The 24527-nt window shown below is 38.5% G+C and overlaps 1 protein-coding gene across 1 annotated transcript in view; it reads left to right on the top strand.

The window, feature by feature from the left end:
• The window catches only part of LOC121387325 (collagen alpha-1(XII) chain-like), a 28615-nt gene extending 4088 nt beyond the window's left edge, over positions 1-24527 (top strand). The window contains exons 3-8 of the mRNA XM_041518355.1: positions 17194-17847; positions 19111-19266; positions 20557-20604; positions 22280-22888; positions 23488-24039; positions 24489-24527. Coding sequence (XP_041374289.1) covers positions 17194-17847; positions 19111-19266; positions 20557-20604; positions 22280-22888; positions 23488-24039; positions 24489-24520 — 2051 coding nt within the window. The 3' untranslated portion in view covers positions 24521-24527. The remainder of the gene's footprint in view (positions 1-17193; positions 17848-19110; positions 19267-20556; positions 20605-22279; positions 22889-23487; positions 24040-24488) is intronic.

Here is a 24527-nt window from a genome sequence, read left to right as displayed (position 1 = left end):
TAAGTCCAGATTAATTGCTACCAAGTGACACATTAACACATAAGTCCACATCAACATCTACCAAGTGACAAATTAACAGACAAGTCCAAATCAACTGTTACCAAGTGACAAATTAACACATAAGTCCAGATCAACTGCTACCAAGTGACAAATTAACACATACGTCCAGATCAACATCTACCAAAGTGACAAATTAACACATAAATCCACATCAAAATCTACCAAGTGACAAATTAACACATACGTCCAGATCAGCATCTACCAAAGTGACAAATTAACACATACGTCCAGATCAGCATCTACCAAAGTGACAAATTAGTAAGTAAGTCCAATGAAACGTCTACTTTCCTGCTAAAAAGACATACTACACACAATAACACATTAACATTGCAATACCCAGCCTAAATAACAAGGGCTGAAGGCAGTATAATTCATTTCAACTTATTTTAGTGTTTATATTCAATTAAGGTTCAAGCACGCTGTCCTGGACACACACCTCAGCTATCTGGGCTGCCTGTCCAGGACAGAGGGTTAATTCTTAATTGTTGGTGGTTAGTGAGAGAGAAGAGGGTGTAGTGGCCATATACCTACCCATTGAGTCGTTAAAACTCGCTCTGGATGTGAGCCGGTACCGGGCTGCGAACCCGATACCTACCAGCCTTATTTCCGATGGCTTAACCACAACGCCATCGAGGCCGGTAGGCAGTAAAAGCGAAATAGGGCACTCTTCAAGCAGACGGGGGCGGGGTCTAGCTCAATCGATAGAGTGCTCGCTTGAGGTGCTTGCGTCGCAAGATCGAACCACCTTGATGGGTTCCATGCAAGTGCTTGTTTTTTTTTCTCGTTCTAACCAGTGCACAACAATTGAACAGAGAACGTGGTATGTGCTTTCCTGTCTGTAGGAAAATGCACATAAAAGATAACTTGTTGCGTTTGGAAAAATGTAGCGGGTTTCTTCTGATGACTACGTGTCAGAATTACAAAATGTCTGACATCCAATAGCCGATGATAAATGAAACAATGTGCTCTAGTGGTGTCGTTAAACAAAACAAACCCCCTACCACCTCATTCTAGGCACCAAACAACACTAAAACAAAAATACCAATATAAGAACAACCCTCTGTTGATCTTGTTTTTATAAAGAATAGGTTGTGGACCACCACCACTTTGTTATTAAATTCATATCAGAAATGTCTACCGCACACGAGAGCTATCAGCTGAGCAAAAAGTTACTTGAGACTTTTTGCTTATCTAATAGCTCTCGAGTGCGGGCAATTTTGCTGAGTTTTTTGTCTCTCGTGGTCGTGAGGAAAATATCTATCGTGTTTGATATTTTTGGCAACGCGTGGCAAAAATCTCACAGTGTGCGGGCTACGTGAGCCATCAGCTGAGCTGAATTTACTAACTGACCAATGGAAACACGAACATTGAGTTAGAGTGACGTCATCGCTACAGTCGTAAGCAAAGTAGCTCAGCACTTAGCTCATCGTGTGCGGTGAAATTGTTCAGAGCTATCAGCTGAGCTAAAAGTCTCAAGTAACTTTTTGCTCAGCTGATAGCTCTCGTCTGCGGTAGGCTTACAAACACATCTACTCGGATGCCATATTATACATTAACATCACTTCTTTACAGAATTTACATCCGACCAAATGGTTTATTGCATACGCCGTTTAATGGCATATTGTTTTCATTCACTGGGCCTATGCAAATAAGCGGAACCCACTGTATATATATGTATATATATATGTATATATATATATATAGTCAAATTTTGCAACTAGTGGAAGAGAGAATCACCCGCACTTGACAAGTGCAAGAGAGCACTACCTTTTATTTTGGGAAGTACGTGTACCTGTGATATTTTTTTTAATTTTTTTGTACCGGGTAGGCCCCACTAGAATTATGAAACTTTTTATGATTAGTCTAACGTACCTTTCTGGTACATGTACTATTCTACCCTCAAAATTAGTTGTAATCCATGTCAAAATGCGTAGTGATTCGTTTGCAGCCCTATATAAAGGTTTGGCAGTAATGTTAATATGAATAAATGATGTTATTCAGATTCGGGCATTTTCGTTTAATTCGGGCAAAAGCCAGCCTGCTCCCCTACAAAAATGGGAGCCCGTACGCCTATTATTACCAACATTTCCTTTGTCTTATATAAAGTTTATATAGTTAAACACTTTTTTTTTTGCTTTACATGTCTTCTTCCACTTCTTTCATGTTTTTCTTCCCTCCTTAATTTGTATTTGTCTTATTTATTGTTTTTACAGAGTCGGGTGAAACTATTAAACTTCCCCCAGTGAAAGTTCAGTGAGAATGCAGTCCTTACCTTTTGAAAAACAAAGGCGAGTGAAAAATCGCACGCCTCAAAACGCTTAGGCGAGTGAAACATCGCACTCGTCAAAATTCTACGGCGAGTGAAAATCAAGCATTTATTAATTTAGTAATTAGTACATGTAAATGTAGAGACATATGTTGCAAAAATAAACCAATAAACCAATAGTATTTTCTTTTAATTTTATGTTGTGTGGTTCATTAGTGTAGTCTGACTTCTTTTCCATTTTATGAACGGAGCTACAGTTTATTAAAACGTTTCAGGAGTAGTACTATAGAAATATAATTATGACATGTATACACTGATGCAGACCATTTGATTATTTAATTACAATATGTACTATTTAAATAATTTGATGCACACAATTATATATATACCTTTTCAGTATTAGATGGTTTGACGAACGTGCAGCTAAACATATACACATGTATAGGAATCAACTTGTCTTGATTTTGATTATTATGTACAACAAACATGATTAGGATAGTTGGGATGGGAAAAAACATATATAAAATTCGTTTCAAGACGAAAAAAAAACCCGTGATGGTATAGCCACCAAATCTGTTTATACTAGTATACAATCCAAAGTTTATTACTGCACTTTTCTCCCTGTTTTTTCAATGTTGAAATTGACCAACAAGTTCGCCTATTGCATATATAGTCTTGCCCGATAGTTTTAGAATGTGTATGCTCCCGACTAACGCTGTAAAAGGCGAAGTGTAATTGGTCGATATTTAAATTGTTCTTTATAGATGAAATGTCACTTGGACATGGCAGTCCATGCAATGCTGTTAGATCTACTGGCTAGACCCAGTAGAGCTAATTTTAATCAGATTGCGTGGCATTTTTAATTCAACAATTACGCAACCAATCTCCCTCCATCAACATTTTGTAACACGTCATTTAACCTACCGCTACAAGTTACGAACAGCTCTGACGGCGTTACGTCAATGATCTAGAACGGCCCTTAATGTTGTTAATAACAAAATACACAAACTCTGAAGAAAAAAAAATCTGTCATAATAAAGATAACAAAAAAACACCAAAAAACCCAACAACACCCCCCCCCCCCCCTAATTTTAGACACCATCATCAATGCGTAATAAGCTGTCAAGTAGACCAGCATGTGCGTGCAGAATTCCAAGAGGAAAAATAATCTGACCCCGATAGCTCTGATTGGTCAGTATGCCACAAACTCCTGCGCATCAAATCATGTTCCAGTCACATGGTCTGTGACTTTCTAACAAACGAAACAAAAATTAAATAGTCGAAAATGATCATTGAGTACTGTTACTATAGTGTGTACATATATACATAATATGCACATTCATTACCCTCTGGCTGAAATACAAATATTTAAATGGAGTTTTATTTGATTTTTTTTTAAAGATAAAAAAGAAAAATAATAGACGTAAAAAAATACCTAGGCTTATTCCTACATACCTATTATCATTTCTTTTCCTTCTTTTTATTATTCCGTCTAAATTTCTTTTCTTTTTTTAAAGAAAGTATAAAATTACACGATTGCCATTTTCGGAACCTTACGTAAGCTTTGTAGGCTAACAGTTATGAACTAATCGAGACAATTTTACCGACTTCGGTGATTTCCGTAATGAGTTCATTTGTATAGGCTACAGAAGCCACTATTTAATTCAATCCCATTTCTCTTTTTGTCATAACTATATGAACAGTATAAATGAGTTATCCTTATCAGACGTTGTGAACTATTACCTTACAAAAGTGGACTGTTTCTAATTAATAATAAATTAAATAGGCAAAGAATTTGTGTGTGTGTGTTGTGTTGTGTGTGTGTGTGTGTGTGTGTGTGTGTGTGTGTGTGTGTGTGTGTGTGTGTTGTGTGTGTTGTGTGTGTGTTGTGTGTGTGTGTGTGTGTGTGTGTGTGTGTGTGTGTGTTTTGGTGCTTTGTGTTCGTTACGTCGGTAATAAATAAATGCATTGTAATAGATCATGTTGGCATCGATTGATTTTAACTCGCTGCTTCCAAACGTCTCGAGTTTACCAGTGGATATCCGAGTGTATTAGGACAGAATAAAATAATTCAGTAACAGTAAATATAATTCCTGAGTTGTATGACAAATTAATTTAATATTATAATTGCTATTATTATTTTGTAAATACCCCACCCTTTGCTGCCGCCTTTGTGTGTGTGTGTGTGTGTGTGTGTGTGTGTGTGTGTGGTGGGTAATTAAAAAAGCCAAAACATTTACTGAATGATGACAAAGGTGGGGTACTTTACTGTAATTATGATCTTTTAAAAAGTATTGTTAGCCAGAAACTTGTGACAATGGCTTCTAAATAAGGAATCTCCATTAAACAAATACGAAAACTAACCACAAATGACAACACATTTGAAACTTCGCTTTTATTCATTTTATTATGGACGTCCATTATATTTGCACCATTAAAGATAAAGTACAAGCAACATAGTAATGTGTGTTTAATACTTGAACAACTTGCTAGATCCCATATAAGTTTCGTCTTCTCAAACTGCTTCAATAATGAAGTGGGGTTGGGGGAGGGGGGGGGGGGCAGTGGGGGCTAGTGATTTTTCCTGGGGACTAGTAACTTTCCTCAGCTACTAGTCCCCCGGGCCAGTGAAAATATTCCTAATTGCTACCACTGCTATATGTAGCTCAGCACTTGGTAAATGAAAAGGAACTATTTTGTTTTTAAGCAGCATTAATTAATTAGCAACTATTTTTTAACATTTAGAATTGTGTAGCGATCTTTGAAATTTGCATTGTGAATCGCGACATGGTACTGGAGAAAATGTTCCATGAATGGTACTGATCTGCATGCATTTTTCCGGTGGTTAAAATGGGCAAAAGTCTATCTCCTGAAATTCTTTGGGTCAGATGTAGGTCTGTTCCTTCAAAATTGACACTTTGTAGATCTTTGTTACCAGATAGATCTGATCCTGGATATGAAATGAGAAGATATGATAGATCTACAGAATTGGATTCTCATGATTTTCATTTATAATATGAGAATATGAAATGCATTAATCCATTAAAAAAACCCCATCAATTGGCGCTGCACGGACATCTGGTAAATTAGCTCCTGGTTTTGAGTGCCTTACTTTTTCTCATGGCCCAGAAACTATTTTTAGCATTGGTAGTAGTGTCCAGGGTTTGAAATAAGCACAAGTTTATCCATTTGTCCTAACAAGTGAAAATCTACCCATACTAGCAAAATGTACCTCCATTGGACAAGTAAAATGTTTCAATGCAGACTCATTTTGAGCAATTTTTAGTACTTTAATTAGACAAAGCATTTATTTGGATAAGTGAGAATATTTATTTGAATGTACGTGAAAGCAATTAAAGTACAAATAACACTTTTGACTCATTATACATTAATGATTCTGAAATGGTTGGGTGTGTAAGACCGCTACACCAACGTCTCTCTCACAAACCACTGACAACTAACGCACTGTGCTAGACAGACGATGTGTGCCCAGGACAGCATGCTTAAACTTTAATTGGATATAAGCACAACAAAAAGTTGATATGAATGAATGAACAATTTGTTTTTCTCTCAGCAAGACATAACATGCATACATGTCTTTTGGCCTGTTATGTAAGAGATTTAAATAACAGCACGCCATACATGTACATGTATGTATGTATTTTACTTCCTGTTTCAAGTCCTGTTACAACTGGAATCTAATCTACCTGTGTATGTACATTGCTTTTGAAGAGCAGTCATGCAAATCAAGGGGCGGGACATAACCCAGTGGTAAAGTGGTCGCTTGATGAACGGGTGATTTGGAATCAATCCCCGTCAGTGGGTCCATTGGGATATTTCTCACTCCAGCCAGTGCACCACGACTGGTATATAAAATGCTGTGGTATGTGTTATCCTGTCTGTGGGATGGTGAATATAAAAGACCTCTTGCTGCTAATCGATAAGAGTAGTCCATGAAGTAGCGACAGCGGGTGTTCGACCCCATATAACCGTAAATAAAATATGTTGAGTACGTCGTTAAATAAAACATTTCCTTCCTTCATGCAAATCAAGACACATACAGCGCTTATTTTGAATACACTATTTTGCACGTTTTTAATTTGTTCATACATGTACATGTACAGAGGAATAGGGATTAATATGTCAGATGAAAAGTCGTATCTCTAGCATTTAGTCTTATTAACAAGAAGAATCTGGTGTTCCCAGATAATTAGTACATATAATAATTATAGAATAGTACATACCACCGCCTTTGTTACACCAGTAGTGGAGCACTGGCTGGAACAAGAAATAGCCCAATGGGTCCACTGACGGGGATTGATCCTAGACCGACCGCGCATCAAGCGAATGCTTTACCACTGGGCTACGTCCCGTCCCATTTGCGAAACGACATCATAATTTAATGCGGCTTCTTCAGTGTATACCGTAACAAAATGATGTCATTTCTGAAAATGACGTCGTTTCGTAGTCTCTTTTTAGTTACGTTTGAAACGTTTTGACATGGTTCTAGCTTGTTATTCGTAAAAATAATATTTTGGATAATGTGAATAATAAAGAAATGATTACACTCGCGTGTGAATCATACTGATTTTACGAAACTCGTGTCAGGATTCATGTATCACTTTCACTCTTGCTCGGGTAATACAACAATCCTGACACTCGTTTCGTAAAATCAGTATGACACACAAGCTCGTATAATAATCGCTATTTATTATCCATATGGTTCAACATAACCGAGTTAATAATAATCACACGAAGCACACGTGTAATAACAAGTGCAATGACGTAATTTTGGGAAACGACGTCATAGCATGACGTTGCTTCTCCAGTCCTAGCTCAGAATGTGCATTTGAAATTTGACGTCATTTCATCGTCTCCTTCTAGTTGTGGCTGAAACATTTTGAGTTGGGTCTTATTATTCATAAAGAAAACAATAATAATATGGATAATAAAGAAATTATTACACTCGCGTGTGAGTCGTACTGATTTTACGAAACTGTGACTCGTTTCGTAAAATCAGTACGACACACACGCTCGTATAATAATCTCTATGTAAGAAACAAAATCGCTTGCTAATATGATACTGCACGACACGACAAACTATGTACGTTTATAGGTGTACGCATAATATCCATTCTAGATATAGGACAAAATATACAATAGTGGTTTGTACACACTAACATAGACTTTTTGTTTTATTTCCTCGGTGTACAAATCTTAAGTATTGTTTCATTTTGCTTGGTTATATGCCTTGGACCAATACAACAGTTTCGGATCTATAAAAAGCACCTATTTAGTAACATAATAATCAAACAAGCCGTTGGTTGGATATGGTTAGTGATTGTTTAAACTTTGTTTTGTTCAACGACACCACTAGAACACATTGATTTATTAATCATGGGCTATTGGATGGCAAACATTTGGTAATTTTGACATATAGTCTTAGAAAGGAAACCCGCTACATTTTTCCATTAGCAGCAAGGAATCTGTTATATGTACCATCCCACAGTCTGGATAGCACATACCACGGACTTTGGTATATCAGACGTGGTGCACTGGCTAGAGCGAGAAGGTTATTGATTGAACTTAGTAGTGTTTTCTCTAAACAGGTTGATTCCAACTAAAGCTTTAATCAATATCAACCATGTTTTTATTTTTACTTGTGATAAATATCCACCCACAACCACACCCCAACTCCGAAACTCGGAAACCATATTTCTATTATAATGACCGGTCGCTATTTAGAAATAACAGACACAATTAGCATATTACAAATTGCCTTTTATATATGCAATATAAATCACATCAAAACACTTGCAAATTGTAAACAGACTATATGACATTAATCGCAACTATCTTTACACCTGGCATTTGTCAACAACAACAACAAAACCGGCTTCGGTGGCGTCGTGGTTAGGCCACCGGTCAACAAGCTGGTAGGTACTGGGTTCGGATCCCAGTCGAGGCATGGGGTTTTTAATCCAGATACCGACTCCAAACCCTGAGTGAGTGCTCCGCAAGGCTCAATGGGTAGGTGTAAACCACTTGCACCGACCAGTGATCCATAACTGGTTCAACAAAGGCCATGGTTTGTGCTATCCTGCCTGTGGGAAGCGCAAATAAAAGATCCCTTGCTGCTAATCGGGAAAGAGTAGCCCATGAAGTGGCGACAGCGGGTTTCCTCTCAAAATCTGTGTGGTCCTTAACAAGACAAGACAAGACTTTATTTACTCTCTGGCTGTTGCACAACGGCGTAGGAGGAATATATACATAATATTTCTATAAACACGTGACAAGATGAAAGAGAAATACAAAAGTTAAATTACAATGATTGTGAATTAATTCCTTTGAACATTTGCATACAACATAAAGCTGTGAATATTCATAAAAATACAAATATATAAACTGTTTAGCCGGTAGAACTAGTTAAAATTGTTATTGGTAAATTAATGTTCAATATATATGTAAAATGTACTTCTGGGGGTTGGGGATGTGAAATATCAAGGATGTTTAAATGCATTCATAATTACTTTTATAAACTTTGCTAAATTCTTTAGTGTACTGATTCGTTTGTTTTGCATTAGTTCTTTGAATTTATAAGTACTTGGTCGAGTATAGTAATAGGGATGTAAAAATTGAGTCCTAGAAATACTAAAAAAGTGACAAATGAAAAGATAGTGAAACTCATCACCAATTTCACTTCATTGCACAGGGTACAAATTCTATCTTCTAATGAAATATTATTCCAGCGTCCTGTTTCTACCGGTAAATAATGGTTTGATGTTCTGAATTTTAAGAGTGGTTTCCACAGTTTTTCTGGAAGTATATTAATGTATTTTTCTAAAATTAATTGTTCCTTATATAATTGGTAGGTTTTGCCTCTCGAAGATAATGATATGTTACTTCTCCATGTTTGTGAATATTGATCAGTTTGTCTTTGTTTAATTTGTTGCGAGAGACAATTAACTGATCTGAAAGTATGAGCTACCCAGACATTCCCCATTCCCAAGTTTTCAAAACAATTTTTAATAGTAATGACCCATTTATATTCTGTTCCGTTAACAATATAGTCATTTAGCATTACTTTATACAATAACGTCGAAAATTTTGACTGCTTTCCTGATAAAAGCCTTGCCCAGTAACATACCATTCTTCTATAAATTATTAATTCAATAGGAAGTCTCCCTAGCTCTCCAAAGAGCATAAACAATGGTGTTGCTTTCTTAATAGGTAAAATATGTCTTAAAAAATTTATTTGTACGGAATTAAATATATCAATTTTCTCATGTCCCCAGACTTCACATCCGTATAACAAGATTGGAAGGACTATTGAATCAAACATTTTTAATTTACATTCGGTTGATAAATGATTATCTTTGGCTTTTAATAATACAAAATACATGGCCTTAGTAGCCTGTTGGCTGAGCTTAGTTTTAGTAATACGGAAGTTATTTAATTTAGTAAAGATAATTCCAAGATGTTTATATTCTTTTACATTCTCTAGAACAGTGTTTCCGATCTTGAAAGTATGTTTATAATCTCTAGTGGTTCCCTTAAAAATTAATATTTTCGTTTTGCTACAGTTTATTTTAAATTTCCATTTTAAAGAATATTGATAAAATAATATTATATTTAAGGTGTGTTGTAAGTCATTTGCGGCGGTTGATAAAAGTGCGGTATCGTCTGCATATAACAAACAAAACATATGTAGTACAATATCTAATGGTGAATTTTGATTATCGGACATAGGGGCAACTCCTTGGCATCCATGGTTAGTTAAGTAATCTTCTATATCGTTTAAATACAAGGAAAATAAATTGGGGATAAATTTTCACCTTGACGGATGCCGATATTGCATGGGAATAAAGCCGATTGTTTATTATTTATAAGAATAAGTGATTTTAGGCCTTGGTACATTTCGTAGATAATTCGAAAGAATTTACCGTTGATATTGTTTTGCAGAAGTTTATGCCAAAGTAGCGTTCTGGGTACCATATCAAATGCCTTCTCAAAATCAACAAAAGCGCAATATAGCTTTTTCTTTCGTTTTTTTAAGGATACCTATAAAGTGATGTAATGTAAAATTATGATCCGTAGTTGAATAGCCTTTCCGAAATGCGGTTTGGGCCTCACTAATTATATTGTTTTCTTCGATAAGTTTATTTAAACGGTTATTTAGTAATGTTGTGAATAGTTTAGAGCAGCAGCAAAGTAATGTAATTGGTCGGTAATTTTCGGGATGTAGTCGACTTCCTTTATTTTTGAATATTGGTATAATAATACCAGTGTGCCATTCTTCAGGTAAAACTCCATTATCAAATGTTGTATTAAAAAGCTTAACGTAAACTGGCAGGAGCAAGGTGGCTGTTGATTTAATGTATTCATTAATTATTTTGTCTACACCTGCCGCCTTGTTTAATTTTAATTGTGATATAGCTTGCATTATTTAATTTTCAGTAATTGTTTCGTTTATAATATCATTGTCGGTTACTACGTTTAGTACTTCGTCCATATTAAAATCAAATACATCATCGTTATTGGGTCTCCTTTATTTAAATGGCTGAAATAATTTAAAAATTCATCTGTTGAAGGAATGTTAGAATTAACCATATGTCTGACGCCATATAACCGTAAATAAAATGTATTGAGTGCATCGTTAAATGAAACATTTCTTTCTTTGTAAAAAAAACACCCCACCCCAACATCTGTTAAGCGTCAGACTACAACGTGTTGTATAATCTGTATAGTATAAAACTAATGTCTTAACGGTTATCGTGCCTACCCCAGTCACATTTATTTAATTTCAACTTATTTTTGTACTCATATCCAGCTAAGGTTCAATCACGCTCTCCTGGACACACGCACACACGCACACACACACACACACACACACACCTCGGCTATCTGGGCTGTCTGTCCAGGACAGTGAGTTGGTCGTTAGTGGTTAGTGAGAGAGAAGAGGGTGGAGAGGTCTTACGCCTACCCATTGAGTTGTTAAAACTCGCTCTGGGTGGGAGCCGGTACCAGGCTGCGAACCCAGTACTTTCCAGCCTTATGTTCGATGGCTTAACCACGACACCACTATCATTTTGGCTTCTTTCTTCTCATGACAAAATTCGTTGATTCTATCTCCAAACATATAATGAGAGATTATTTATTTATTATTATTATTATTATTAAAGGGAGATTCCTGAGTTTGCAGCAATTTTAAAGATGTTATCGACTTACAGAGACTTTTTACCGATTGTCATTACATATGAAATATATTTTTCGACATCAAATATTATTGGCTATATATTACGGTAAATGTGTTTTTGATCGTTCTAATATTTGTACTAGGTTAAATTTCATTTTATTTCCTAAAGTATTGTTTTTTCGTATGTACGAAATTATTTGAAGACAAATTCCAGTTTGGGCTTCTTACAAATATGAAGACGACCAGAAACACATTGACTATTCTAAACAAGAAAATATATTTGATATGAAAGTTGAATCGTAGAAATATTTTATTAGTCGGAAACATCTTACAATGCAGCAAACTCAGGAATGTCCGTTTAATATTCTTTTGTGGCCTCATGTTTATAAAATATTTTTTTTAAACTCAACCCGAGTAGACATTAAATAGAGATCTGTTGAAAACTAAACACATTGCTGTAATGTTTTCTTTTGAAACCAAATATTGGTGATGTTTATCATTAGGTGTAAAAGTGAGTTTGTGACTAAATATGAAAGAGTATGTTTTATATTAAAATATCAGTGACCAATTAACATCCGGGTTTTTTGTCATATGAAATATCCATGTTTAAGTGCGATTGCACGGATTATTGTAAAATATCTGAAACACATTTGTATTACAACCTTGTTGCTGAAACTTAATAAATTATTATTTGGGCTAATCGTGTCTTATGTTGTGTGTTGTTGTTTGATTCAAACACAATAGAGACGTCCCTGTATGATGGAGGATGTAGGGTTTTATAAAGGACTGAGTGCAAGTGCTAATGAAAAATGGCACCTATAGTATTCTGTAGCACACTAAGGTGTATTGTATGTATAATCCATGTTTGCCAAGAGAGAACCGATAAACCGATATGTATCTCTATAATAAAGTTATAATATATATATATATATATATATATATATATATATATATATATATATATATATATATATATATATATATATATATATATATAAACACATTAATAAGTTTTAAACCCGTATCATATTTAATAATTATGGTGTTTGGCACGGATAGCCACAAGAGACCAGCACCTGTCGCCGTTGGAGAGACCAGGACTGGGATGTGTAGGTGGACAGCGAAATAAGTTGAAAGATAGGCGGAGTTGCCAGATCGGGAAGAAATGAGATGGAATTCAAAGGTGTAAAAGGAAAGAGGGCAGTGGGATTAAAACAAATATATGGTTTTGTGTGTGATCGCGTGTGTGTTTGTTTAATTTGAAATTAAAAAAAGAAGTTTCTTTACAAATTATAATCAAATTATTTTATGACATAGGTATGGAGGCTACTAGTGGAGCAGTTCTACCTTTAGTCACCGTGTACTGGTTAATCGATTACTTCAGCGACATGGATAGTGAAACAGCATACCTTGTCTGTTCTAGCCTTTTGTCTTCACCTCTGTATTCAAAATGAGATTTTATCTATGTAATCTTATCGTAATTTGTTCAGAAACATTCATTTACATAGCTTTTTTTTGTTGTTGCAAAGAAACGTTATTTCATTTGGTATGGGTTTAAAACTTAATATGGTTGTATATATATATAATTGCATGTCAACCTATCCCTTTTGACAAATCGGACTACAGGTAATGTTCAGCGGAAACAGCCAGCCGCCCACGATATTACATTTTCCTCTCCAAATAGTAACAAATTCATTATATTTATCTGCAAAACGCTAGATTTTTTGGGGCGGACCTAAAGAAGGGGACCAGGAAGATCTGCCCCCTCCTCCAAAAAGGTGGCATTTTATTGGACATTTTGTTTACAATTTTCACTGAAGTACACCTTTTTTTTATGGAGTTGGTTCATGTGCCCTTTTACCATTAGTCCCCTCCCTAGAATATTTTCTGTACCCGTCCTTGATTGGCGGGGAATGGGTGGGTGCGTGGGTGGAGGTTCCCGCTTTGATGGTTTGTGAGATTATGCGCATGTCTTCTGCGTCTGATTTGTTTAATGCTAATGCATGAACGTGAACAAAACTAATAGAGTAGGTTTAGCCATTGCCACGTGAAGGTGGGGGTAATGGTGACCCGTGAGTTGATTATTTTTACAAAATTAAACAAGTGAGGGTGGGGAGGGCAGGACACAGACGCTTATGCACCGACCCGGCCTTATAGTTGAAAGGTGAATTAAACCATTAAAGGCCCCTATAGTTGCAGTCATCTTCCCACACCAATGCTACAAAAACAAAGTAAAAACATCCCGTCCCTACAGACCGTCGTCGATATGTGGCCCCACCCCATCTAATAAAGATCACACATCGTACCTGCCTTTACGAATTCCACCGAGTCCGAAACCGACCTCAGTGGTAAAGCCATCGGACATAAAGCTGATCGGTACCGGCTCCCACCCAGAGAGAGTTTTAACGACTCGATGTTTAGGTGTAAGATCACTACACCGTCTTTTGTCTCACTAACAACCAACCCACTGTCCTGGAAAGATAGCCCAGATAGCTGAGATGTGTGCCCAGGACAGCGTGCTGCTATAATCACGAAAAAAAGTTCAAATGAAACTTAAGTCCGACCGCGGAGGCGGGGGTGAACAGGTGGGCTGTTTAAAGCGTTATACATACACGCTGCACTCCCATGCAGACCGCAGTAATGATGAATGTGTATTTCCATTCACTGTCATGCAAGAAGTACACGTCCGTGTTTAGTGCATCTGTTTGCATTTGTGATGATACTATAAATGAAGCGGCTTAACCTGCTCTTTCCGGACAGGAAGGAACATCTCCGCAAACATTTCCACTCGCTGGTGTGACTTCACCTGGATTTTCATTCATAGATCACCAGTCGCACCAGTGCGATGACATTGCATTCCTTATAAGGAGCTAACATTTCCTGTAACTTTCCGGATTGGTCGTATTTCTGGTCACGTGTACCGTTTATATGCAAACTAGTTTCCATATATGGGATAAATTATTCTCTTGATGTTGTAGTTTAAAAAGTTTTATGAATGAATGGCGCGGAAATAGTTGAAACCACGCAATAAAATTTCCCACATAGGGACTACTCATTGTCGAACGCGTATATATAAAGAAGAAATTGTGAAAACTTTAGAGTACTTTGAAAAGCATATTATTGCTATATCACGAAAACTGCAGACATACACGATGCATTTAGTTTGGACTACTCTGGCGATATTGGTGAGTACATACAGTTAGTTTGTAATTAAATACTGCATACATGTATCACATTATAGTAATCTAAATTATATTAACAATTGATATGGGTTTTTAAAGTTGCAGTCTTGGATATATTTTTATTATCAGCGATAAGGTTAGAACACACCCATCAACATTAAGTAATATTTTTACCGTCGAACGTCATTCTTTGATATTCTTTGGTTAAATAAATACATTTTTGTAATCTACGTCACACGATTTTTTAAATATTATTTTGCACGTTAATAGAGAAGAGAGCTGCTATTTTATTGGTATATGATAAATATGAGATAACTGGTTAATGTATCAATATCGGCTTTATCCTGCGAAGGTTAGAATGGCTAATGCCACGAGTCTTTCGCCATTCTACCTGGGCAGGATAAAGCCGATATCTTAGGACAGTAACCGGCTATTTGATTTATCCTGAAAAATGAATAAAATAAATCGTTTTGTTTCACAACTTTACAATTTTTCAGACTTGCAAATGCACTCGTGGTGAATGCTTTGGCGCATACAATATCTATAGGCCTACACCAAAACAAAATAGTCCTTAAATAACAACAATTTAAAAAAAAAAAAAAAAAAAAAACCATCAACTGGAAATAAAAAATAGGCTAAGTACATTTTGAACAATACAGCATTCTTTTGCTTGTTATAACTAGCTTAGTTTCGTAGTTTCCAAAAAGCTACACTTTTGGTCAGTAATCGAAAATGTAGAAATTTATTTAATCATCGTTTCTTGCCAATATATATATATATATAAAAAAAGGTAATACCATCATGACGACAGACTTATTAGTTGTATAAAGGTAGTTGACGGTAACAGGTAATAGCGATAACACGCGTTTATTAAAACTGTAGACCTGTGTATATGTTGCTTTACTAAATGATATAAGCTATAATATTACGTTGGGAGATTGTACATGTTGCTAATTTATTACTCTATACACTTTGGGAGGGACGTAGCCCAGTGGTAAAGCGTTCGCTCGGCAGGACGTAGCCCAGTGGTAAAGCGTTCGCTCGGCAGGACGTAGCCCAGTGGTAAAGCGTTCGCTCGGCGGGACGTAGTCCAGTGGTAAAGCGTTCGCTCGGCAGGACGTAGCCCAGTGGTAAAGCGTTCGCTCGGCGGGACGTAGCCCAGTGGTAAAGCGTTCGCTCGGCAGGACGTAGCCCAGTAGTAAAGCGTTCGCTCGGCGGGACGTAGCCCAGTGGTAAAGCGTTCTCCTCGGCAGGACGTAGCCCAGTGGTAAAGCGTTCGCTCGGCGGGACGTAGCCCAGTGGTAAAGCGTTCGCTCGGCGGGACGTAGCCCAGTGATAAAGCGTTCGCTGGATGTACTACCGGTCTGGGATCGATCACAGCTGGTGAGCCCATTGGGCTATTTCTCGTTCCAGCCAGTGCATGGTGGTATATGCTATCCTGTCTGTGTGATGGTGTATATAAAAGATCCCTTGCTACTAATGGAATAATGTAGCGGGTTTCTTCTCTATGACTATTTCAAACTGACCATTTGTTTGATATCCAATAATAAATAAATCAAGGTGCTCTAGTGCTGTCGTTAAACAAAACAAACGTTTAAATTTTTTTTTATTATTACACTACACTTTACTCCAACCTGTGGTTCGTGTGCTTCCCTCATACCCTCGTCTTAAGTTGTAATATACCGATGAGGGAACACGTGGTATTTGATACCAAATTTAATTCTCCCCTATAGTCTGTTGGCCTGTGTAAAATACTGAGCTGTAATGTGGGATTAAATGTCAATCCAGTGAGATTAACTGACCGACAGTAACAATCATAACTGTCTGATACTGCGGATGAGGCTTGTGATTGCAATCAATATTTGCAGTTTCTGTCAATTTCTTTCCACCCAAGTGGACATTTTAGCATTTTACAGTTCATTGTTGTTGTTGGGAGTTTTTTTTTTTTTTTTTTTTTTTTTTTTTTTTTTTTAGAATACTTTCTGTTAATTAATATATTTATCAGTAAATTAACGGTTAACAGAAAAAAATTACTTCCGGTCAATTCTTAATTAGAGTTCATTTAGCTTTGCATGTTTGATCCCTTTCACGATTCATCTCAGCTCAGTGTGATATCTACTTTGCTTCCGCTTATTTATATTGGAAGTATAATAAATAGAATAGTATACGTTCCCGTAAAATACGTGTTTTGGTAGAAATCTCGTCTGCCACTCGAACCCACTAGAAACTTTGCTTTGTGCCCTTGATATCTCAGCTCAGTGAATATCTACTTGCTTCCGCCGTTCCTATAATATTACAAATCGTGTTTTCGATCGTCTGCCACTCGTTTCCGCTCGTGATGTACGCTTACAAATACACTCATTGTAGTATATAAATGGTCGCTCGCGGGAACTCGTTTAATATTCTCTATGCAAATTATGTTTCGTTGTTTGTTATCAGTTTCGATTCACATTTCTTTTAATTAATCAGTGAATTAATAATATGACGAACATTAACCACCATTTTGATTTGTTCTGTTCAGATTGTTTTGACGCCGACGTCGCTCTGTCGGCCGTCGTCGTCGTCGTCTGGTTGTGACGGCCCCGCCGACCTCGTCTTCGTTGTGGACTCATCCAGCAGCATCTGGTCCATGGACTTCGAGAAACACGTCCGTCCGTTTGTCCGCGACGTCGTCAACATTTTCGACGTAGGCAGCGCGCCGACGCAGACCCACGTCGGCTTGGTGACGTTCAGCGACAGACACCACTTGGAGTTTCACCTCAACGGCCACGCCACGAAACAGGACACGCTCGCCGCCATCATGAACATGCCCCGGATCATCGGCAACACCAACACTTCCGAAGCGATACGCTTCGTCACCGATGAAATGTTTACCAGTCGACACGGAAGCCGAGACGACGTTGCCCACGTGGCTGTCGTGCTCACGGACGGCAAGTCGCAGGACTTCGAGGCGACGAGATCCGCCGCACAGGCCGCGAGGGATTCTGGAATACATATCTTCGCCATCGGGGTGGGCGATGGCGTCGACAAGACGGAACTCTACGACATTGCGAGTGACCCCAGCGACAACTTCGTTTTCCAAGTAACAGACTTCCAAGCTCTTGGATCCATCAAGAATCAGCTAGCCGATAATGCCTGCAAAGGTAGGTGGATATAGCAAATGAAAATATATACTGAATTTGTAAATTAACCCTAAATTTAACGTTTCTTTTGGTGGTCAGTATATATATATATATATATATATATATATATATATATATATATATATATATATATATATATATATATATATATATATATATATATGAAGAGTTCTAGACAGTTTCAATCAATGATAACTGTTAGTGGCGGGTCCAGAAAATCCATTTATGGGGGGGGGGGGGGAGGGACAATGAGATGTAAGGGTTTCCTAGGATTTTCCAACGTAAAAAACTAATAAAAATATAACCGTCGCTAAATGTGTGTGTGGGGGGGTGGGGGGGGGATGGCTGAGGGCCCCCTAGATCCGCAACTGACTGTCTTTCTAAACAGTTACAGAAAGTAATGACACTGTCTTTGATAACTTGTTCTAAACAGTTCTAGACAGAATCGTATTGCCTATGGTAACTGTGGTTCTAAACATTTCTAGACAGAATCGTATTGCCTATGATAGCTGTGGTTCTAAACAGTTCTAGACAGAATCGTATTGCCTATGATAACTGTGGTTCTAAACAGTTCTAGACAGAATCGTATTGCCTATGGTAACTGTGGTTCTAAACATTTCTAGACAGAATCGTATTGCCTATGATAGCTGTGGTTCTAAACAGTTCTAGACATAATCGTATTGCCTATGATAACTTGTTCTACACAGTTCTAGACATAATCGTACTGCCTATGATAACTGTGGTTCTAAACAGTTCTAGACATAATCGTATTGCCTATGATAACTGTGGTTCTAAACAGTTCTAGACAGAATCGTATTGCCTATGATAACTGTGGTTCTAAACAGTTCTAGACATAATCGTACTGCCTATGATAACTGTGGTTCTAAACAGTTCTAGACATAATCGTATTGCCTATGATAACTGTGGTTCTAAACAGTTCTAGACATAATCGTATTGCCTATGATAACTGTGGTTCTAAACAGTTCTAGACATAATCGTACTGCCTATGATAACTGTGGTTCTAAACAGTTCTAGACATAATCGTATTGCCTATGATAACTGTGGTTCTAAACAGTTCTAGACAGAATCGTATTGCCTATGGAAACTGTGGTTCTAAACAGTTCTAGACAGAATCGTATTGCCTATGATAACTGTGGTTCTAAACAGTTCTAGACAGAATCGTATTGCCTATGATAACTGTGGTTCTAAACAAACAAAAAACAAAGTTGTTGTATGTTTATCTGGATATATTCTTACTTACAGTAACTACCACAAGGCCGGCTATTGCAACATCAACAGTCACACTGCCTACTTCCAAGACGTCTACAACGAAGACGTCCACAGTGTTGCCAACACGCATAGTGACGTCAGAGAGTACGACGCGCACATCAGCAGAAACATCTACCACAGTAACAACACGTAAGTCAACATCAACATCTATCAAAGTGACAAATTAGCACATAAGTCCACATCAAAATCTACCAAGTGACAAATTAACACATAATTCCAGATCAGCATCTACCAAAGTGACAAATTGGTAAGTAAGTCCAATGAAACGTCTACTTTTCTGCTGAAAGGACATACTGCACACAATAACACATTACAATTGCAACACCCAGCCTAAATAACAAGGGTTGAAGGCAATCAAATTAATTTCAACTTATTTTCGTGTTTATATCCAATTACGGTTCAAGCACGCTGTCCTGGGCACACACATCAGCTATCTGGGCTGTCTTTCTAGGACAGAGGGTTAGTTCTTAATTGTTGGTGGTCAGTGAGAGAGAAGAGGGTGTAGTGGCCTTACACCTACCCACTGAGTCGTTAAAACTCGCTCTGGGTGTGAGTCGGTACCGGGCTGCGAACCCGATACCTACCAGCCTTATGTCCGATGGCTTAACCACAAAGTCATCGAGGCCGGTAGGCAGTAAAAGCGAAATAGGGCACTCTTCAACCAGACGGTTGAGCTCAGTCGGTTGAGTGTTCGCTTGAGGTGCTTGCGTCTCAAGATCGAACCACCTTGGTGGGATCCATGCAACTGCTTGGTTTTTTCTCGTTCTAATCAGTGCACAACAACTGAACAGAGAACGTGGTATGTGCTTTCCTGTCTGTGGGAAAATGCATTATAAAAGATCCCTTGTTGCGTTAAGAAAAATGTAGCGGGTTTCTTCTGACGACTACGTGTCAGAATTACAAAATGTTTGACATCCAATAGCCGATGATAAATGAATCAATGTGCTCTAGTGGTGTCGTTAAACAAAACAAACTTCTGTTTTTCCTTCAACCAAAAAAACCCAAAAACGTGAGGCACCCCTACCACCTCCTTCTAAGCACCAAACTACACTAAAACAAAAATATCAATATAAGAACAACCCTCTATTGATCTTGTTTTTATAAAGAATAGGTTGTGGACCACCACTTTGTTATTAACTGTATTGAAAATCATAATACGATTATCCAAATATTGTTACATTTAAGGCTATAGCAAAATCTTCATGTAAAAAAATATAAAGACTGATATAATTATATGGTATTTTTAAATATGCAAACTATTTTAAAATGTCATGCGAGTGGTCCTATGCAAACCGTGACTAAGCAACAGGTATATAGGTTGAGAGTTATATATAAAAAAAAAGAAAAAAAGAAAAAGAAAAAAAGAAGAAGTATAAACTACAAACGCAAATTAAAATGGTTGTTTCTGTTTGTTTTCAGCTATGACAGTACATAACATACAGGGCGACCAAGATCTTGGATATAAGAGTAAGTATTCATTCATTCATTTCAACTTATTTTCGTGCTTATAATCCAGTTAAGGTTCAAGCACGCTGTCCTGGGCACACACCTCAGCTATCTGGGCTGTCTGTCGAGGACAGTAGGTTAGTTGTTAGTTGGTTAGTGGTTAGTGAGAGAGAAGAGGGTGTAGTGGCCTTACACCTACCCATTGAGCCCTTAAGGACTCGCTCTGGGTTGGAGCCGGTACCGGACTGCGAACCCTGTACCTACCAGCCTGTAGTCCGATGGCTTAACCACTACGCCACCGAGGCCGGTCAGAGTAAGTAGAACGACATGTGTAAATATAGTCCACGCACCTCGCTTATCATACCGATATTTGCTCAACTTCAGAGCGAGAAGTTGGGAGGGATGTAGCCCAGTGGTAAAGCGCTCGCCTGATGCGCGACCGGTCTATTTAAGATTGATATTCATTGATGGGCCCATTGGGCTATTTCTCGTCCCAGCCATTGTCTCCACAACCGGTGTCTTGGTATGTATTATCTTGTCTGTGGGATAGTCCATATAAAAAGATCCCATGCTGCTAATCGAAGAGTAGCCAATGGCAGCCTTCCTCTCTCATTATCTGCAGAGGCAGATGGGGGGGGGGGGGGGGCAGAGGCCCGCCCCCTAAATTTGCAACAGGTATATATTTTATTATATATTAATTTTCATTTTTTACGATCCCCCTCCAAACCTCTCTTGGCATTTTGCCTCATGTCATTGTCTCCCCCCCCCCCCCAAAATGGATTTTCTGGATCCGCTACTGATCTGTGTGGTTCTTGACCATATGTCCGACGCCTTATAAAATGTTTTAAATACTACTAGACGAGGTTTCTAACAGCAACTTTTTATTAGGTTACTTTAGGTAACTGTTAGGCGTGGTTTCTAACCGTTTGGTTACGTTTTGTGACTCGAGTTGACTTCTAGGGGACGTAGCCCAGTGGTAAAACGTTCGCTTGATGCGCAGTCGGTCTGGGATCTATCCCCGTCGGTGGGCCCATTGGACTATTTCTCGCTCCGGCCAGTGCACCACGACTGGTATATCAAAGGCCGTGGTATGTGTTATCCTGTCTGTGGGATGGTGCATATAAAAGATCCCTTGCTGCTAATCGAAAAGAGTAGCCCATGAAGTGGCGACAGCGGGTTTCCTCCCTCAATATCTGTATGGCCCTTAACCATATGTGGACGCCATATAACCGTAAATAAAATGTGTTGAGTGCGTCGTTAAATAAAACATTTGGACATGTGGTTATGGACCACACATATTTTGAGAGGAAACCCGCTGTCGCCACTACATGGGCTACTCTTTCCGATTAGCAGCAAGGGATCTTTTATTTGTGCTTCCCACAGGCAGGATAGCACAAACCATGGCCTTTGTTGAACCAGTTATGGATCACTGGTCGGTGCAAGTGGTTTACACCTACCCATTGAGCCTTGCGGAGCACTCACTCAGGGTTTGGAGTCGGTATCTGGATTAAAAATCCCATGCCTCGACTGGGATCCGAACCCAGTACCTACCAAACTGTAGACCGATTGCCTACCACGACGCCACCGAGGCCGGTCTAAAATAATTACAAGAAAAATATTAGACTAAGTCAGGGTTAATTGAACTATGCTTTGAACTACTAAGGCCGAGGTGTTTAACAGTTTTATTACGTTACAGCGTGTGGTGGGAAACCAGCAGACGTATACTTCGTCCTCGACTCGTCAGCTAGCATCGACATCAGCGACTTCAACGACGAGGTGCTGGGCTTTGTGCGCAACATCAGCGAGATCTTCGACATCGGCGACAAAAAGACAAGGGTCGGGGTGATGTCCTTTAGTGACAATCCTCACCCTGTGATTGGCTTGAATGCCTTCAGCAATCTGCTCGAACTTCAGTCTGCCGTCAACCCAGACGCCATTCCCTTTCTAGCCGGAGGTACCAACACCGCCGCTGCCATCAAACATGCGCGGGAAAGAGGATTTGCACCGGAAGTGGCACGACCGGAAGTGGCACACGTCATGATAATCATCACTGACGGTCAGAGCAGAAATCCAATGGAAACTATTATTGAGGCGGAAGCTGCAAAACAAGCTGGGATATACGTGTTCGCGATCGGTGTGGGTTCTGATGTCGACCAAAGGGAGCTAACTACAATCGCTAGTGCACCACACGAGGATTTTGTTTTCAATGTTACCGACTTCAGGGCCTTGGCGACCATCAAGAATCTTCTTGCAATCCGAACGTGCAAGCTGGTACCACAAGACCGACCGAACAAAGACAAGAAGAGTAAGTTTATTTAACTAGTTCTCTAACGTTTAAATTATACAGTACTTATATTATTGCGGACGTCATTTAATGGGTTGTAGAGAGGAGCGTATCTGTTATTGGACGTATTGTAACTACAGTGTAGCCTACTGTTCATGACTCCAATGTTTAAATGTAATATATATATATATATATATATATATATATATATATATATATATATATATATATATATATATATATATATATACCTGACTTAACACATTCTACGGTTACACGGTTACATTCTAGAGCTACGAGACATGAAGAGAAAAACTCGAATGTGTGGGATACAATATGGCATGATTTGGCATCCATGTTCAGTTCTTGAATTAAGATGCATAATGCTATTTTACTTTATTCATTAGTCTTATTATCATATAGTGTACGTGCCGGGTACTCGGATCCGGGTCGAACTTGACCCCTGAGTAGGCCTACCCGAGTCCAATATTTAGGACTCGTGGAGGCCCTAATTTGAAAACTGACCACCACTGCTTCTATTCAAGAGCAAGTGAAAAAAACCCACCATTTCTTTTACAATTAATTAATAGATATTATATTTACTTCATCTTTCTTTACAGACTGCGATTTAGAAAACGGCAAGATTATGTTTGTGTTTGATTCCGTCACAATGGGACTATCGCACACACGATCTATAACATCTAGCCTGGGTAACGTCATGACGTCATTAGCCGAACAAACCAATCATCTGCTAGCTGGCGTAAAGATGCACTCCTGTTGGTCAAACACCGACATTCCTCTCACGGAAGGAACACTGATGGACAAGGCACTGGCCTCCCAGAACGAGGCACTGTACCCACGACTGGCTGCCTTGATGAAGGATGTCCGGCTCAAGACACTGGTGAAGCGTGGCGACCTAAATAACGGACATCGCGTCATGGTCGTTCTGCTGGACGAGTCTAGTATCGAGCGAACCTCTGACGTCATAGCGGAAGCGAAGCGCGCCAAGTTCAGTGGTGTTGAGGTTTTCGTTGTGAGTATTGGCGATGTGAGTAACAGAGTTGTTCGACAGATCGCGTCCACACCTCACGACCGACACGTGCTGAGAGTGGCAGAGCCGGGTCAGCTGGGAAAACTAACTGGAGAGATCACGACACGGTTGTGTGGAGGAGGTACAGTTTAAGATTTTCTTCTCGTCTATTTTGTTTGTTGTTTTACCCAAAACCGTAAGCATATGCAAAAACAAAGCTGTTTGTTTTATATTAATGGTACTCCCAAAACCACAAACAACCCCGAAGTTAATGCATGCACTGGCTATACATGTGTATATCTATATATCTGTATAGGCAGGTGGTGGTGGTGGTGGTGGTGGGACAACTGCCTTCTAGTGCTAGAACAAAACCTCAAGTTCGGGCAAAAATTATACACATATTTGGGCAAACTGTGCTAACCTGAGACCTTTTTACCATGTATTTCCATCATTCTACCCTCAAAGTTAGTTGTAATCCACGTAAAAATGCGTAGTGATCTGTTTTCAATCATATATAGCTGTTTGGCAGTAATGCTTTCGTGTTTTTCTTCCCTCCTTAATTTGTATTGGTCTTATTTATTGTTTCTACAGAGTCGGGTCAACCTATTAAACTCCCCCCGTGAAAGTTCA

This window comes from Gigantopelta aegis, chromosome 2, assembly GCF_016097555.1.
Source record: "Gigantopelta aegis isolate Gae_Host chromosome 2, Gae_host_genome, whole genome shotgun sequence".
NCBI lineage: Eukaryota > Metazoa > Mollusca > Gastropoda > Neomphalida > Peltospiridae > Gigantopelta > Gigantopelta aegis.
Note: the sequence above shows the minus strand (reverse complement) of the source record. Positions and strands in the feature narration are given on the sequence as shown.